This window comes from Coregonus lavaretus, assembly GCF_964263955.1.
Source record: "Coregonus lavaretus genome assembly, contig: HAP1_SCAFFOLD_974, whole genome shotgun sequence".
Lineage (NCBI taxonomy): Eukaryota > Metazoa > Chordata > Actinopteri > Salmoniformes > Salmonidae > Coregonus > Coregonus lavaretus.
This window is the reverse complement of record NW_028161544.1, coordinates 78,233-95,611: the sequence shown is the minus strand read 5'-3', so window position 1 is coordinate 95,611 and position 17,379 is coordinate 78,233. Positions and strand designations below refer to the sequence as shown.

Here is a 17,379-nt window from a genome sequence, read left to right as displayed (position 1 = left end):
CTCTCTCTCTCTATTCTCTCTCTATTCTCTCTCTCTCTCTCTCTTTCGACACGGACACACACACACACTTGGGCCGTCCTGAGTAGGGCTAACTACTACTGATTGCAGGCCTTGGCATAGAGCACCAACCATGCCTGACCAGAACTGGCAGTGCTACCAAGCTCATGGGCACAGCAAAACAGAGCCCTTCTGACCACACAGTGAAGCGTTGGCATCATCTGGCATCGCCTTGCATCGCCTGGCATCGCCGTCCTTTGGAGGAATGTGTCATTCAGGAGCTGATTAATTGAGAAGCTTTGTTAGCTTTGATCACATAGAGAGGCTTCTAGGCTGTGATCTCATTGGTGGTCATTGGTGGTCATCATCCTCAATCTCCTCCTCTCTCATTGGTCTGGTTAAAAATCTAATGTTTTTTAAAGTATAGCCTGGTTTAAAAATACGTTTTGGTCCGTGTGTTGGTCCGTGTGTTGGTCCGTGTGTTGGTCCGTGTGTTGGTCCGTGTGTTGGTCCGTGTGTTGGCCCGTGTTTTTGTCTGGGTTTTTGGCCTGGGTTTTTGGCCTGGGTTTAGGCGCGTGGTATATCTCCCTTAATTCAACCTACTCTCTTCTCATAATACTTCTCTCAGTGAGATATCATCAATCCACCAAAATATAATTAATGTTTGGATCACATGTGTTACAATGATATGGAGTGATATGTTCCCAGAACTGTGAGCTGGCCATTGTTCTCCTCTAGCTGGCTCAGCCCCTTTCATGGTTCACCAGAAACCCTGGGGGAAACACAGAGCGAGAGAGTGAGAGAGTGAGAGCGAGAGAGAGAGAGAGCGAGAGAGAGAGAAAGAGAGAGAGACGTTAAATTCTGGAGGGGGGGGGGGAGCAGGGGGAGGAGGAGGAGCAGGGGAGGAGGAGGAGGAGGGGGGGAGGAGGAGGAGGAGGGGGGGGGGGAGCAGGTGGAGGAGAGGGGGGGGGGGGGGGGGGAGGAGCAGAGGGAGGGGGGGGGGGGGGGGGGGGGGGGGGAGGAGGGGGTCCAGTCCTCCACTCCAAAGGGAATAATGAGAGCATTTGTTTCTCTCAGGACTCTCTGTTCATTGCTGGCACCGGCTCAAGCAGGGCCCAGACTCACAGCAACAGGCCAAACGAATAGAGAGGATTTGCCTCAAGAGGCACCCATAGACACCCCATTCACTGGCCAACACTGGCCATACTTAGGCCCTTATGGTCGGCCTGTAATGGGGGTTGAAAAGAGAGTACCCAACTAGCCGTCTGGGAACATTCCCAGGACTTTTAGCTCACATTCCTACTACATTCTAAATACGTATTTGATCCAACATTCCGATAAATGTATAAAGTGCATTTAGTTATTTACTTTGCATGCATCCAAATGTAACTTAGCACAAGAGCTGGTCAAAATATTATAGCAATGTAAAATAAGTGAATGTCCTGTAGCAAACCGTGAGCAGACATTTAGTGTTTTATACTTTTTTCGGAAAGTAGTCAACATTTATAACATGCTATAGCCTATTTGTCTTTGTTGCAGGAGGTACATTCCACATGTAATCTACTTAACCATTCAGAGGAAGTGGCTTGGCACTGATTTCTGTTGTGTGTTTAGGAGGATTTGGGTCATTGTGACCTGTCATAAGCAGGTCTTCAAATTCAATAAAGGAGTAATTGAGTAAACGTGTGAGAGGATTGTAGTTTAGGATGTATGTCATTTATTGCTAAATGTTGCTATCCACCTGTTGAAATGGAATATGGGCATTTCCATCGAAAAGGACCCATGAGCACCAACATGTGAAGTTCATAGGAGCATATCAAATTGTGTGTCAAATTAAAGCTAAGAGTCTATCTATATTTTTGGGAAATGAAGGCATAGATACATTTTTTGACCATTTTCCATAAAGAAAATGAGGCATTAGTAAAGGCTTTGATTTCTGGATAAACGTAAGATGGCACCATACTGAATGGCTGCCGTTTTGCGAGCTCCGACCCAACTTTGCTATTTTGTGATTCTTTTGGTGTTTATTTTTACTTTATTTTCACTAAATGTATCCGTTATCATTTCTTAGAACCGACAAGAACTTTTGAACATCAGATCAGCAGTTACTTACCCCAATTTCTGTAATTCTGACCCAATTGTCGGGGTACTCAAGAGGAAATGCCGGCGTTACAGAGGCAAGAGAATCCTGGTGAGAATAAGGTGAAGAGAAAACCGGCCACCTCCATTCCCTCCCTCCATTCTATTGGCCAGTCACTTGATACTAAGATGGATGACCTCTGATCGCGGATTTGCTACCAACGGGACTCTCGTAACTGCAACATTCTCTGCTTTTCTGAAACATGGCTTTTGGACAAGATACGCCCCATGGCTATACAACTCGATGGATTCTCCATTCACCGAGCAGACAGGACAGTAGAATCAGGGAAATCAAGAGGGGGAGGGGTATGCCTCTTCATCAACAACAAATGATGTTCTGACTCGAATGCAGTGGTATTCTCGACCCATTGTTTACCCGTCTTGGAATACCTGATGGTCAAATGCCAACCCTTCTACCTCTCGACAGAGTTTTCAGCTGTTATCGTGACTGTTGTATACATTCCACCTCAGGACAAGAAATATAACAAGCTGGCACTTAACGAACTGTACGAGGCTATAAACAAGCAGGAAAACTTTCATCCGGAAGCTGCCTTCCTTGTCGCCGGCGATTTTAATTCTGCGTCATTAAGACACGTGACGCCCAACTTCCATCAACATGTCTCCTTTGCCACTAGGGGCGAAAGAGTCCTAGACCACTGTTACCAACAAGCAAGCATACAAGGCCCTCCCTTGTCCACCTTTCGGCAAATAAGATCATGACTCCGTATTCTTGCTTCCTGTTTACAAGTAGAAGCTCAAACAGGAAGTACCCGTGACTCACTCCATTGAGAAATGGTCATCAGAATCAGAGATTATGCTACAGGACTGCTTTGCTAGCGCTGATTGGAATATGTTCCGAGATTCCGCCGATAACATCGACGAGCTAACCACTTCCGTCACCGACTTCATAAAGAAATGCATCGGCGACGTTGTCCCCACAGTGAAGGTTCGCTGCTTCCCCAATCAAAAGCCCTGGATTAACACAGAGGTTGGCGCTAAACTAAAGGACAGGGCTACCGCACACAGGGCCATGGCAGACAACCCTGAGGATACGACTGAGGACAATAACAAGGACAGTAAGCCCCTCCACAGAGTCATCAAATGAGCAAAAGGACAATATAGGAATAAAGTGGAATCATATTACACAGGATCTGACGCTCGCCGCTTGTACAGTGAATTACAGATTACAAAGGAAGACCCAGCCGTGATCTGCCCAATGATGCCTCTCTACCAGACTAACTCAACACATTTTATGCACGCTTCGACAATAACAAGACCCTTAATCAGGTCAACACTCGCAAGGCCGTGGGGCCAGACAGTATTCCAGGGCGCATTCTCAGAGCATGTGCAGATCAGCTGCCAGGCATATTCACAGTAATTTTCAACCTCTCCTTGTCCTAGTCTGTAATCCCCACGTTTTAAAATGACTACCATCATTCCTGTTCCCAAAAACTCTAAGGCTTCATGCCACAATGACTACCGCCCTGTAGCACTCACATCTGTAATCATTAAGTGCTTTGAAAGGCTGGTTATGGCTCACATCAAATCCATCGTCCCAGACACCCTAGAACTACTCAAATTTTGCATCCCGCCCCAACAGATCCATAGATGACACAATCTCAATTGCACACCACACTGCCCTCAGGTGGTGTGAAAGGAAGGCCCGGAAAATCGTTAAAGACTCCAGCCACCCAAGCCATAGACTGTTATCTCTGCTTCCGCACGGCAAGCGGTACCGGTGCATCAAGTGTGACACCAACATGCTCCTGAACAGCTTCTACCCCCAAGCCATAGGACTGCTAAATAGCTAACAAAATGGCTACATGTACTATCTGAGTTGACCTTGTATTTATTTTAATTTGTGTATTTGGTCTCAGTGCACACTCACAGGACTCTACACACTGGCACACCAACACACACATAGCATGTACACACATTTATACAGACTCTACACACACGCACATAAAATCTTCATTTACGCTGCTGCTACTATGTTTATCATACATCCTGATGCCTATTCACCTTACCCCTATACATACAGAATCTGCCTCTATCACTCCAGTATCCCTGCACATTGTAAATATGGTATTGGAACTGACCCTGTATTTTTATTTAATTTTTAATTTTTAGTCATTTAGCAGATGCTCTTATCCAAAGCGACTTACAGGAGCAATTAGGGTTAAGTGCCTTGCTCAAGGGCACATTGACAGATTTTTCACCTAGTCGGCTCAGGGTTTAGAACCAGCGACCTTTTGGTTACTGGCACAACGCTCGTAACCACTAAGCTACCTGCCGCTTACTTACTTTCTCGTGTTCTTCTCATTTTTATATCTTGTGTGTTTTTCTTCTACCTTTTGTTATTTTTAGAGCTACATTGATATTGATTACTGCATTGTTGGGTTTAGAGCTTGCAAAAAATGGCATTTCACTGTATTTGTGCATGTGACATTAAAACTTGAAACTTGAGATGGGGTCTTAGAAAACGTCTACCAGAAAAAGTCTTGGAAAAGGTATCAGAAATACATCAAAACACAATAATGTTGACCTAAAGACCCCTGCCAACTAATATCAACACTTATATTTAGTTTTTCAGAAATTGTTTACCTTCTGTAAGTTTAAGAAATATTGCTTTGTGCCTTGTAATTCCGTTCCCAAAAACCCACATCTTTAAGACATTTTCAAATTTCTCTCTCTCATGAGGGAGGATAATGAAAGTTCACAGAAGTAACAAATAATAGTAGACCTACCAATTAGTGATAGTGATTTTACTGAAATCAATTTTGTTTATGAATTATTAGGTGATTAAAACTCAAAAACTCAAAAAAATTCTCAATTTGTCTGTCATAGTTGACGTGTACCTATGATGAAAATTACAGGCCTCTCTCATCTTTTTAAGTGGGAGAACTTGCACAATTGGTGGCTGACTAAATACTTTTTCCCCCCACTGTATATACAGTGTTGTAATGATGTGCAAATAGTTAAAGTACAAATGGGAAAATAAATAAACATAAATATGGGTTGTATTTACAATGGTGTTTGTTCTTCACTGATTGCCCTTTTCTTGTGGCAACAGGTCACAAATATTGCTGCTGTGATGGCACACTGTGGTATTTCACCCAGTAGATAAGGGAGTTTATCAAAATTGGATTTGTTTTCTAAATCTTTGTGGATCTCTGTAATCTGAGGGAAATATGTGTCTCTAATATGGTCATACATTTGGCAGGAGGTTAGGAAGTGCAGCTCAGTTTCCACCTCATTTTGTGGGCAGTGTGCACATAGCCTGTCTTCTCTTGAGAGCCAGGTCTGCCTATGGCGGCCCTTCTCAATAGCAAGGCTCACTGAGTCTGTACATAGTCAAAGCTTTCCTTAAGTTTGGGTCAGTCACAGTGGTCAGGTATTCTGCCACTGTGTACTCTCTGTTTAGGGCCAAATAGCATTCTAGTTTGCTCTGTTTTTTTTTTGTTAATTCTTTCCAATGTGTCAAGTAATTCTCTTTTTGTTTTCTCATGATTTGGATTTTGATAATTAGCGGGTATCGGCCTAATTCTGCTCTGCATGCATTATTTTGTGTTTTTCGTTGTACACTCAGGATATTTTTGCAGAATTCTGCATGCAGAGTCTCAATTTGGTGTTTGTCCCATTTTGTGAATTCTTGGTTGGTGAGCGGACCCCAGACCTCACAACCGTAAAGGGCAATGGGTTCTTTAACTGATTCAAGTATTTTTAGCCAGATCCTAATTGGTATGTCGAATTTTATGTTCCTTTTGATGGCATAGAAGGCCCTTCTTGCCTTGTCTCGCATATCGTTCACAGCTTTGTAGAAGTTAGTTAGTAGTGTGAGGTTGGGTGCTGCAGGCTGTTCTAGTGCCCTCGCCAATTCGTTGATATATATGTTGAAAGGGTGGGGCCTAAACTGCATCCCTGTCTCACCCCACAGCCCTGTAGAAAGAAATGTGTGTGTTTTTGCCAATTTTAACCGCACACTTGTTGTTTGTGTACATGGATTTTATCATCTCTCTCTCTCTCTCTCTCTCTCCAGTTAATGTCACCTCTCCCAACTCTTACAAACACCTACCCATGAGCCCCCTCTCTTTCCATTTACTGTAACCAGTATCCTTGGCCTTGATGTTAACGTCCACAGGTGGACCAGACTGAACCACATCTGAACCTATCATAGACGTATGTTTCACAAGTTTGGAGAGTACAATACAATACAGTACACTGAGTACACTCAAAAAATTAGGGGTTCAACAAGGGTTCTTCTAAGATCCTCAAAGTTCTTCGAAGAACCTTAGGGTTCTTGGAACTGACAATTGCCCCCAAAAGGTTCTTCCAAGAACCCCGTAGGAGGTGGGGTTCATCGAGGAACCTCCTTAGGTAGTGGGGGTTCTTGTTGGAACCTAATTGCCCAACTGAAACATTTGGATTTAAATTTGAAAGGACAGCAGGTGCAGGCACTTAACTCAGAAATGTAAATATCTCCTCAATTTAAAGTAAGATCTGTCCCTTGTATGATCTAAATTGATATTCTTTTATGATGATATCTGTCTGTTCAGATTTGTGCAAATCTTTCTAAAACAGAAAATGGACACAATTCAATGGATATCAATCAACAAAGAAGTAAGAATATGTATGTTATAAGAATATGTTGAAGGCTAGCTGTATTGGGTGCAGATGACTGAACTGCTCACTTTTGTGTCTGTGAGGAGGCATACAAAGGTATGTCAATTGGTATTGGTATGTTATGCAGATCACATGTACCATCCTCCTCCCTTACCTCTTCAAAGAATAACCCATAGGCCTCTACATTATGGACAAGGTATGTCTATGAAAACCATTATCAAAACAGTTTTTTTCATTCACATTCACCACAAAAACCAAGGTATGAATACTGTCGTGTGCATGTTTTGTTAATCATCTGTATAATTACATTTTTTTCGATTCAGACTTCATCCTCCCTACACCTCTGATGAATATAACAGGAAACCTGTTCGATCACCATGCACTGCAAAATCATTCTGGCTATGGATATGGAGAACATCAACACATTAACATCAACATGCCAGAGGATATAACCATTGGACTTGGGACTCTGCTGGGAGTTTACCTCATATTTAGATTTTTTTATTCTGCTTTGCCACTAAAATCATAATAAACACTGACACCTAAAATATTGTGTTATTGTTGTTATTGTTATGCATATTACTATCATTAATAGTAATAATAACAGGGGAGGGGGGATAGTTCAAAAATGAACCCCAAAAGGTTCTTCAAAAGGTTATTCGAGGATCATTAAAAGGGGTTCTTTGAAGAACTTATAGGGGTTCCCCCACAGTTTCACTTTGAATAACCCCTAAAGGAAACTCCAGGAACCTTTTATTTTTAGAGTGTAGAGCACAGTAGAGGAAAGACAAGTAGAGTATAGTACAGTATATTGTACTGTACTGAACTATGCTCTACTTTACTGTACTGAACGCTACTGTACTGTATTGTACTGAGTCAAAGTGTAATTCCGTTACTGTGGAATTGCCCATATGGCATTAGTGCAAGAGGTTCAAATATTTGATGGTCGCGTAGATTAGGCCTAACAGCTGGTTTGCTTGGATGTTTGAAAAGGGGTGGGGGTGTTATTAATGAGTATTATAAATGAATTGATGATGATGTGCATGTGTTTTCTATTCTAAATAGGACAGTGTGTAGTACCCTGGATGACAGATTCTTATTTTCTCAAACATTTGACTTTACCTTTGTCTTTGATTGTTAACAAAAGTTTCAGGCCGGCAGCCAGGCCAGTCCACTGCAGGATGTGTGTGTGTGTGCGTGTGTACGTACATGTGTGTATGTTTACATGTGTGCTCACTTCATGACACTCACGTCCCTCTCGTTTACCAGGAGACACCTCTTCAGCTTCCCATCAAGAAGTGTTCGGTGGTGGGCAACGGAGGTGTCCTGAAGCACAGCGGCTGTGGGAAGGACATTGACCAGGCTGACTTTGTCATGCGGTAAGAGAGGGGCTGTCCGCTCCAGTGCCCGTCCAAATATGATTTGGCTGTCCCACGCTCGCCGGTGCCAGAAAGAGCAGCCAAAGAAGAGAGAGAGAGAGAGAGAGAGAGAGAGAGAGAGAGAGAGACAGACAGACAGACAGACAGACAGACAGACAGACAGACAGACAGACAGACAGACAGACAGACAGACAGACAGACAGACAGAGACTTGAGGAGAAACAAGATAGGGTTTGATTTGATTTAGTTGACTAGGCTAGTTCTACCTGGGATCACTGTTGTCCCCCTCATCTCAGGCATGCCTGGCTGGCTTAAACCAGGCTTAAACTAGGCTTGAACCTGGGAAAGGCAAGACTAAAATAATAGGATTGCTTTGGAGCTCCATCTCCAACCAAAGCCTATAGCCTCACTGACTGCCTGACTGGAAGTTTGGACAAATGTTATCGTTTTGTTATAACTGTGGTATCACAATGTGTTATCATTTATTGCCAAGAAAAGGCAAGACAAAAAGCTAAAAGCTAGTTCTATTCTGAAAGCAAAATCATGAAGAACCACTATCTGCAATCCTGACCAAGTTCTCAAGTAGTAAATGCTTTATGGTCACTGTAAAGTCACTATCAGTATATTAATGCACATGTGTACTTATGTTTCTCATATCTAGGTGCAACCTTCCACCACTGTCTAGGGAGTATGTTGAGGATGTGGGGACCAGAACTCACCTGGTGACAGCCAACCCCAGCATCATTGAGAAGAGGTACACTCCTTTCCTTTCAAAACTGCTGTTGACTGTAAAATATATGGATGTGTGGGACAGCATCCAAGTCCTCTCCTTTTCAGTCCACTCCCTCTTTCTCTCTATCCTTCCTCTCTACTAATCTCTTTCGCACTCTCTCCCCACCGCATCGCCTTTCTCTCTCTCTCCCATTATCGCCTGCTATCTCTCCTCTTCAGCTCTCTCTCTCTCTCATTCTCTCCTGCTATCTCTCCTTCTCTCTCCCTCTCTCTTTCTCTCCTGCTATCTCTCCTCTCTCTCTCTCTCTCTCTCTCTCTCTCTCTCTCTCTCTCTCTCTCTCTCTCTCTCTCTCTCTCTCTCTCTCCTCTCTCTCATTCTCTCCTGCTATCTCTCCTCTCCAGCTCTCTCTCTCTCTCTCTCTTTCTCTCCTGCTATCTCCCCTCTCCAGCCCTCTCTCTTTCTCTCCTGATATCTCTCCTCTCCAGCTCTCGCTCTCTCCCCCTCTCTCTTTCTCTCCTGCTATCTCTCCTTCTCTCTCCCTCTCTCTTTCTCTCCTGCTATCTCTCCTCTCCGTCTCTCTCTCTCTCTCTCTCTCTCTCTCTCTCTCTCTCTCTCTCTCTCTCTCTCTCTCTCTCTCTCTCTCTCTCTCTCTCTCTCTCTCTCTCTCCTCTCTCTCATTCTCTCCTGCTATCTCTCCTCTCCAGCTCTCTCTCTCTCTCTCTCTCTCTCTCTCTCTCTCTCTCTCTCTCTTTCTCTCCTGCTATCTCTCCTCTCTATCGCTCTCTCTGTCTCTCTCTCTCTCATTCTCTCCTGCTATATCTCATTATATCCTGCTATCTCTCCTCTCCAACCCTCTCTCTCTCTCTCTCTCTCTCTCTCTCTCTCTCTCTCTCTCTCTCTCTCTCTCTCTCTCTCCTCTCTCTCATTCTCTCCTGCTATCTCTCCTCTCCAGCTCTCTCTCTCTCTCTCTCTCTCTCTCTCTCTTTCTCTCCTGCTATCTCTCCTCTCCAGCCCTATCTCTCTTTCTCTCCTGCTATCTCTCCTCTCTATCGCTCTCTCTGTCTCTCTCTCTCTCATTCTCTCCTGCTATATCTCATTATATCCTGCTATCTCTCCTCTCCAACCCTCTCTCTCTCTCTTCTCTCTCTCTCTCTCTCTCTCTCTCTCTCTCTCTCTCTCTCTCTCTCGCTCTCTCTCTCTCTCTCTCTCTCTCTCTCTCTCTCTCTCTTTCTCTCTCTCTCTCTCTCTCTCTTTCTCTCCTGCTATATCTCCTCTCCAGCCCTATCTCTTGTCTTGTCCTAGCTGCAGATTTCCTCATCCAGACTGGTGTTTTATAGAGGAGCCATGATACGGAGCCAAAACGTATGTGAATGTTGTCTTGTTCTTCTATTGTCGTGGGGACCTGAAATCCCCAAATGTCCCCACAAGGATAGTAAAACAAGGAAAATTCTCCCTCATGGCGACATTTCCCAAGTCCCCATGAGGACAAAGTCTATTTTAAGCTTAGCGGTTAAGTTTAGGGTTAGGGTAACACTTAGGGTTAGAATAGGCGATATGCACAGGCGAGCATGACGTATTTCCGGTTAAATCTCAGGATGGATGTAAACTTCCGGTTATCGTAGAATGCTGTGCTACCGTATGCTAGCATTGAATGCTTGTCGTCAAAAACATCCGAAACTGTTAATTTTCATTGTTGTTGTTGTTTATCTTAATGTTTATGTTAATGTTTTTACTTGTAATACTTCGTCTTGACTTATAACACGATGACGTGTAAACGTACGAAAGTGTCCTTTCAAAAACGGGATGACAGCTCTTCCAGCCATCACTGCTGTGTGCCGCAATGTACAGTGTCTGCCAGATGCAATTCTTCTGTTAGTTTTTTTACTTTTCCCAAAGACAGTGAATTACATAAACGGTGGGTGATTAACATTCGACGAGTCAACTTTCTTACAACAAACACACGAGTCTGCAGCCGACACTTTCTAAGTGAAGATGTGATAGAGCAGGGGTGTCAAACTCATTTTAGCTCAGGGGCCACATGGAGGAAAATCTATTCCCAAGTGGGCCGGACCGGAAAAATCATGGTATATATAACTTAAAAACAACAACTTCAGATTGTTTTCTTTGTTTTAATACGATCAACATACAACATAAAGCTGGAGCCTGAGGACAGTGTGTCCAAAATAGTACAAGCACAACATCACTATTGATCATAAAACACGTCAAGTTTATTTGAAAATTCTAAAGAAAAAGAACACACAAACACACAATGGCTCAGTGATTAACAGAACTGTTTCACAGATCACAGAACTATATCAGGGTGTTATTTCTCAGGCAGAAATGTAGATAAAAATAATGAAATCCTGTTCCCCAAACAAGTGCAAGAACCACAGAGTCAAGAATAGGTTAAATATACAAATAAAATAAAAACAATTAAAAACAATAGCACATCAACATAAAAACATATAAACATAAAGCTGGAGCCTGAGGACAGTGTCCAAAAGCACAACATCACTATTAATCATAAAACACCTCAAGTTATTTGAAAGTTCTGAGGACAAAGAACACACAAACACACAATGCCTCAGTGATTCACAGAAGTATATCACAGATCACAGAACTATATCAGGGTGTCATTTCTCAGGCAGAAATGTAGATAAAAATAATGAAATCCTGTTCCCCAAACAAGTGCAAGAACCACAGAGTCAAGAATAGGTTAAATATACAAATAAAATAAAATCAATTAAAAACAATAGCACATCAACATAAAAACATATAAACATAAATCTGAAAGCGTTGCTCAAACTCCCGTAACACTCCCGTTATTTTATCTTTGAACCGCTTCATGTCTGCCACATGTTGGGTCGCGCACACATTTTTCAGACAGGGGAAGTGAGCTGCATCACCACCGGCAAGTTGCGTCTCCCACAATGACAGCTTCAACTTGAAAGAACGTATGCTGTCATAATACTGCGTGACAACTTTGTTGCGCCCTTGCAGCTGTTTGTTCAAGTTATTCAGGTGCTCTGTAACATCCACCATAAATGCAAGGTCCTGCATCCATTCTGCGGAATGAAATTCTAACACTGGTTTGCCCTTTTCTTCCATGAACTGTTCAATTTCTTCTCGTAAATCTAAGAAACGCCTCAGCACAGCACCTCGGCTTAACCATCTTACCTCAGTGTGGTATGGCAGGCCATAGATGTGGTCTTTCTCTCTGAGAAGGCTGTCAAACTGACGGTGATTCAGGCTTCTGGATCGGATTAAATTAACAGTTTGGATGACCACCTTCATGACGTTATCCATCTTTAATGACTTGCAACACAAAGCCTCCTGGTGCAAAATAGAGTGAAAAGTCAAAAAATCGCGTCCTCCATTTGCAGATTGCACTTTCTCTCTGAACTTTGTCACAACGCCTGCTTTTTTCCCGATCATTGAGGGCGCACCATCTGTAGCCAGGCTGACAGCGCGGGACCAGTCCACTCCGACCCTGTCCAGCGCGCCGACGAGTGCGGTAAAAATATCAGCTGCTGTCGCTGCATCTGTCATCGGCACCAACTCCACGAACTCCTCGGTGACGGTCAATGTGTCATCAACTCCGCGGATGAAAATGGCCAGTTGTGCAACATCTGTAATGTCCGTGCTTTCATCAATTGCAACCGAAAACGCAATAAATGACTTTACTTTTTGCTTCAACTGGCTGTCCAAATCCACTGAAAGATCGGAAATCCTGTCTGCAACTGTGTTTCTTGTCAGGCTGATATTTGCAAAAGCCTGCCGCTTTTCAGGGCACACAATCTCCGCTGCCTTCATCATGCATGTTTTTACAAATTCACCCTCACTAAATGGTTTTGAAGCCACTGCGATTTCATTAGCAATGAGGTAGCTAGCTTTCACTGCAGCGTCACTGATGTCTCGGCTGTGAGTAAACACAGACTGCTGTTTCTTCAGACCCGCCAACAGTTCATTCACCTTCTCTCATCTCCGCTGTCCTTGAAAGTTGTCATATTTGTCGGCATGAAGACTCACATAGTGGCGACGAAGGTTATATTCTTTCAGCACTGCAACATGCTCTGAACACACCAAACATACAGATTTCCCATTCAATTCAGTGAATAAATAGGATGACCATTTTTCTTGGAACACTCTGCATCCACTTTTCTCTTTTTTGACAGAGACATATTGGGGCAATGAGGGTGCCAAAGCACATAATGTTAAAAGTAGAAGCCGTAATAAATATCGCGGGCAAAACAAAGTAGCTCATTGGCTGCACGTGCTTGACCTACTTGCTCTGCCCCGGTATAAACAGTTTGCTTGCTTAACACAATTGCTATTGCGCCATCCAGTGGACGCAATTGGAACAGCAGTTTATTTTATTGAAAAATTGTAGCGCAGTTTTATACTTTACAAAATTATTATTATTATTATTATTATTATTATTTTTTTTTTTTATCATCTCGCGGGCCAGATTAAACCCGTTTGCGGGCCTGATCCGGCCCGCGGGCCGGACCTTTGACACCCCTGTGATAGAGCCTCCGACGGAGAGATGCTAGAATGCATGTGACACAACGGTCCGGTATTGAAATGATACAAACCATTGTTTGTGGTTTATGCCACTTCTGCTCTGTTTCAGTGCACGAAAGTACAGGAGGGACGACAGACATGCCACATTCAGAGTAATGGGCAGTCTGATATAGTAATGCAACCAAATGATTGCATATCCCACACCCAGCCACACAGGAACAGTAGCTTTTAACAAGCACAACTGGCTGTGAATCACGCAATGTCATCTGAAATACACAGAAGCATAATTTAATGGGTTTTGAAAGACGAGGGTCTACAGCAGCAGGAGTAGGAGCAAAACTTGTTCTTTCTACTTTTTACTGGTGTAAGCAACTTATCTACTGTCTCGTGTCACTTTTGTGCTTTCTGCATCACTTTCCTACTGTCTTGCACCACTTGGCTATACTGTCTCCCACCACTTACCTATTGTCTTGTGCCATTTACTTACCTTCAAACAGTATTGGCAGAGCAGTAGGTGAGTGGTGCAACATTGTAGCCTAGTACCAATAACAACAGTAGAGTGAAGGTTTTGCTCCTAATTCCTCTTGAAAAGTAGAAACATCAAGTACAAAAGCAAGGAAGTTGGGCCATATGTTTATAAAGAAAGAAGTAAAGATGACAGGACAGTTTTGAGTAGAACATCAGCAGTTTGAAGAATAGCTGAGTGGAATATGTTACTGTCATTGCAGTCATCAAGTCAGGAAAAAGTAGTAATCTCATTATTGTTTACATTTCAAACCAAACTCCAATTTGTTTACAACAGACCCAACAACAAAGCATGGCAATTCCCACTCAGCTACCCTGGTCTGTATTAGGCTACCACTGTTCAGCTATCGTGAAAACCACTCAAGTTCTAAAGTGTTCTCTTAGCAATGGCAATCAAAGCTGTGGTAACATTAAACGAGTAAAACATGTGTTGAACGGAACCTTGAACAAGTTCAACAGAACTTTGAACGTGTCACTTAATCTAGTCCTACTCTCAGCTGGTGTGGTGGGTTTAGTTTCTTCATTGAGCGGTAGCAGTGGGCTCTCACAGAGATCTCATTTGTAGCCCTGTTTTTACCTGATACTTTCATAAAAGTACAAACACATGAAGTGAGGTATATACACATGATTAAACTTTATTTAAAGCATTGATTGATTTAAAGCATGATTAACCTGAAGCAGGACGGAGTCATGACTTAAAACACCAAAGCAAGGCTTCTAGCTCAGGCTAGCTAGCGTTAGCATATTACCTTCAAAGTTGCAAAGAAAAGAAGAAACGTAACATTTGAAGCCTTTATCCAGTTTGCTACGTGGTGTCGTACTGGATGTCCGGACGACCCTCCGTATATCATTAACAGATACTTTAGGCAACTCCAGCAAACACCTTGTAAACTTCATCTCTGCCATCATAACGGTCTACTGTCACTGTCTAATGTTTTTTTCCGGTAACCGGAAATGTCCAAGCATCCTTACGCCAATGCGGAAGTGATGCGTGCATAGAGCCTATTTGCATTTTATTGCATGACATAAGTATTTGATCACCTACCAACCAGTAAGAATTCCGGATCTCACATACGAGTTAGTTTTTCTTTAAGAAGCCCTCCTGTTCTCCACTCACGCCAATGCGGAAGTGATGCGTGCATAGAGCCCATAGGGAATTAGAATCCCCACAAGGATAGAAGAACAAGTGTGTGTGAACAGAGCCTCTTTGTGTCTGTTTATAATCCTACTCTGTGCAGCATCTGTAGTGTAGACAGGCAAAACCGGAAGACTTATGCTGGAATTCAAGCCTGTTTTCAGCAATGTGTTTCCTCTCAGCGTGTTTCTGAACCGTGTTATTGCTAACACACCCCCATGCTGCTTTCCTCATCTCTGTGCATTTAACGATTGATAAAGTCTCGGTGACATTATCATTGGACGTTGGCACAACGTCACTCCTGTCCTCAAGACATTTTGTTGATATTTTGAAGCCCAATCACGGTGAGGGCAGGTAGGCTGTACTGTATATTGTTGACATTTGGGGTGCTTCAAAATGTAATGCAGTACAATTGAATCCCCGCCTCCACAAGCAACTACACCCACATGTACAACACATATGGTATGAAATATCCTGAGAGGACATGCCATAATACCATAATCCATAAATACCCATGGAATGAGGGGGGCAGTTCTATCTGGACTCTACAGATACTTCCAGAACCCATTTCACACGACATCCACAGTAGATTTAGCCTGGAATGCATGACCAGATCAAATTGATTTACTAAAAGAATCACCCTCTGTTTTTCCTCACGTCATAACGTATGCCTGTGACTGTAGTGTGTGTGTGTGTTCTTGTGTGTGTGTGTATCCCCGTGACTCTACTGGCATAGAGTTTAGATTTCCGAAGGCGACATTAGCATGGATACACCGTAGTCACCATAATAATATAATGACTAGAACAGAGAAAGCCCCTCTGACCAGAGCAATTTAAAGGTGCAATATGCAGATATCGCTCTGCCATTTCCTGGTTGCTAAAATTCTAATAGTTTGCCTAATTTCAGTTTGTGACAAAACAAGTATAGTGTAGAGAATCTAAACCACTGTGAAATATATTTTCCATAACCAAAAATATTTTTAGCTGTTTGAAGCTGTTGTACAAAACAAAAAGTAAAAGACGCAAAAACTAAACTTAAGAACGGAAAGCATAGAAAATGGCACATAGAACTTATATACCGCTTCTTAGACTTGCTTTCAATGAGAATGACAGATCTATAGCACATTTCTATGTGAATTTGGTCAGGTCTACCAAAAACGTACATATTGCAGCTTTAACAGTACACTCATGGGTACACCAATATGGCCACCGGTCCACCCGTCATGGAACGTTGACTGGGTATGTCCGTTCTATAGGTTCTATTTCTATGGTACTCACACACTCTCATCTCTATCTCTCTCTCTCTCTCTCCCTACTCAGGTTCCAGAACCTTCTTTGGTCGCGGAAAGGCTTTGTGGAGAGCATGAAGGCCTACGGCTCCAGCTACATCTACATGCCAGCCTTCTCCATGAAGCCGGGCACCGACCCCTCCCTGCGGGCATACTACGCCCTGGCCGACACCTCGTCCAACCTCACCATGCTGTTTGCGAACCCCGAGTTTCTCAGGACCGTGGGCAAGTTCTGGAAGGGTCGCGGAGTGCACGCCAAGCGCCTGTCCACAGGCCTCTTCCTGGTCAGCCTGGCACTGGGGCTGTGTGAGGAGGTGACGGCCTATGGCTTCTGGCCGTTCAGCGTGGGGCTTGACAAGCAGCCCGTCAGCCACCACTACTACGATAACGTGCTGCCGTTCAGCGGGTTCCACGCCATGCCTGAGGAATTTGTCCAGCTCTGGCAGCTGCACAAGAGCGGCACACTGCGTTTGAGGGTGGGACACTGCCCCCCCCGGGAAGGGGGCATATAAGACTCAAGGGACCAAGGGCCCCTTCCCTAAGCGACCCCCACTCTCACCTAATAAACCTTCTCCTACCTCCGCTTACAACACTCCAGCCCCCGGCGATCGTCCCCGGCAACCCACCCGCAAACCCACCACCTCTTTCTCCTCCATTAGCATGAGAATGTAACCCATGGTTACCCACCCAGCCCAGAAAGCCCCCACGCACCCCCATCCTCTCTCTCTCTCCTGACCTTCATCCACTCTCACTATATGTGTGTGTGTGTGTGTGTGTGTGTGTGTGTGTGTGTGTGTGTGTGTGTGTGTGTGTGTGTGTGTGTGTGCGTGTGCGTGTGCGTGTGCGTGTGTGTGCGTGTGCGTGTGTGTGTGCGTGCAGAGAGGGGGTCTGCTAACTGTCTCAGCTGGGGCTGGAGGATTCTTTGTGTGATGACTACTCAATGTGACATAGGCAGCAGCTGGGCCCAATGCCCCCACTGACTCTTTGTTAAACAGAGACAGAAGGAACAGTCCTAACCAAGAGGTTTTCATAGAA

General features: G+C 43.8%; 1 protein-coding gene across 1 annotated transcript in view; it reads left to right on the top strand.

Moving 5' to 3' along the window:
• The window catches only part of st8sia1 (ST8 alpha-N-acetyl-neuraminide alpha-2,8-sialyltransferase 1), a gene marked incomplete at both ends in the record, with an annotated part of 29,543 nt that extends 12,687 nt beyond the window's left edge, over positions 1 to 16,856 (top strand). Inside the window, 3 exons of the mRNA XM_084195031.1 lie at positions 8,029 to 8,138; positions 8,800 to 8,892; positions 16,376 to 16,856. Coding sequence (XP_084051157.1) covers positions 8,029 to 8,138; positions 8,800 to 8,892; positions 16,376 to 16,856 — 684 coding nt within the window. The remainder of the gene's footprint in view (positions 1 to 8,028; positions 8,139 to 8,799; positions 8,893 to 16,375) is intronic.
• Positions 16,857 to 17,379: the final 523 nt, after the last annotated feature.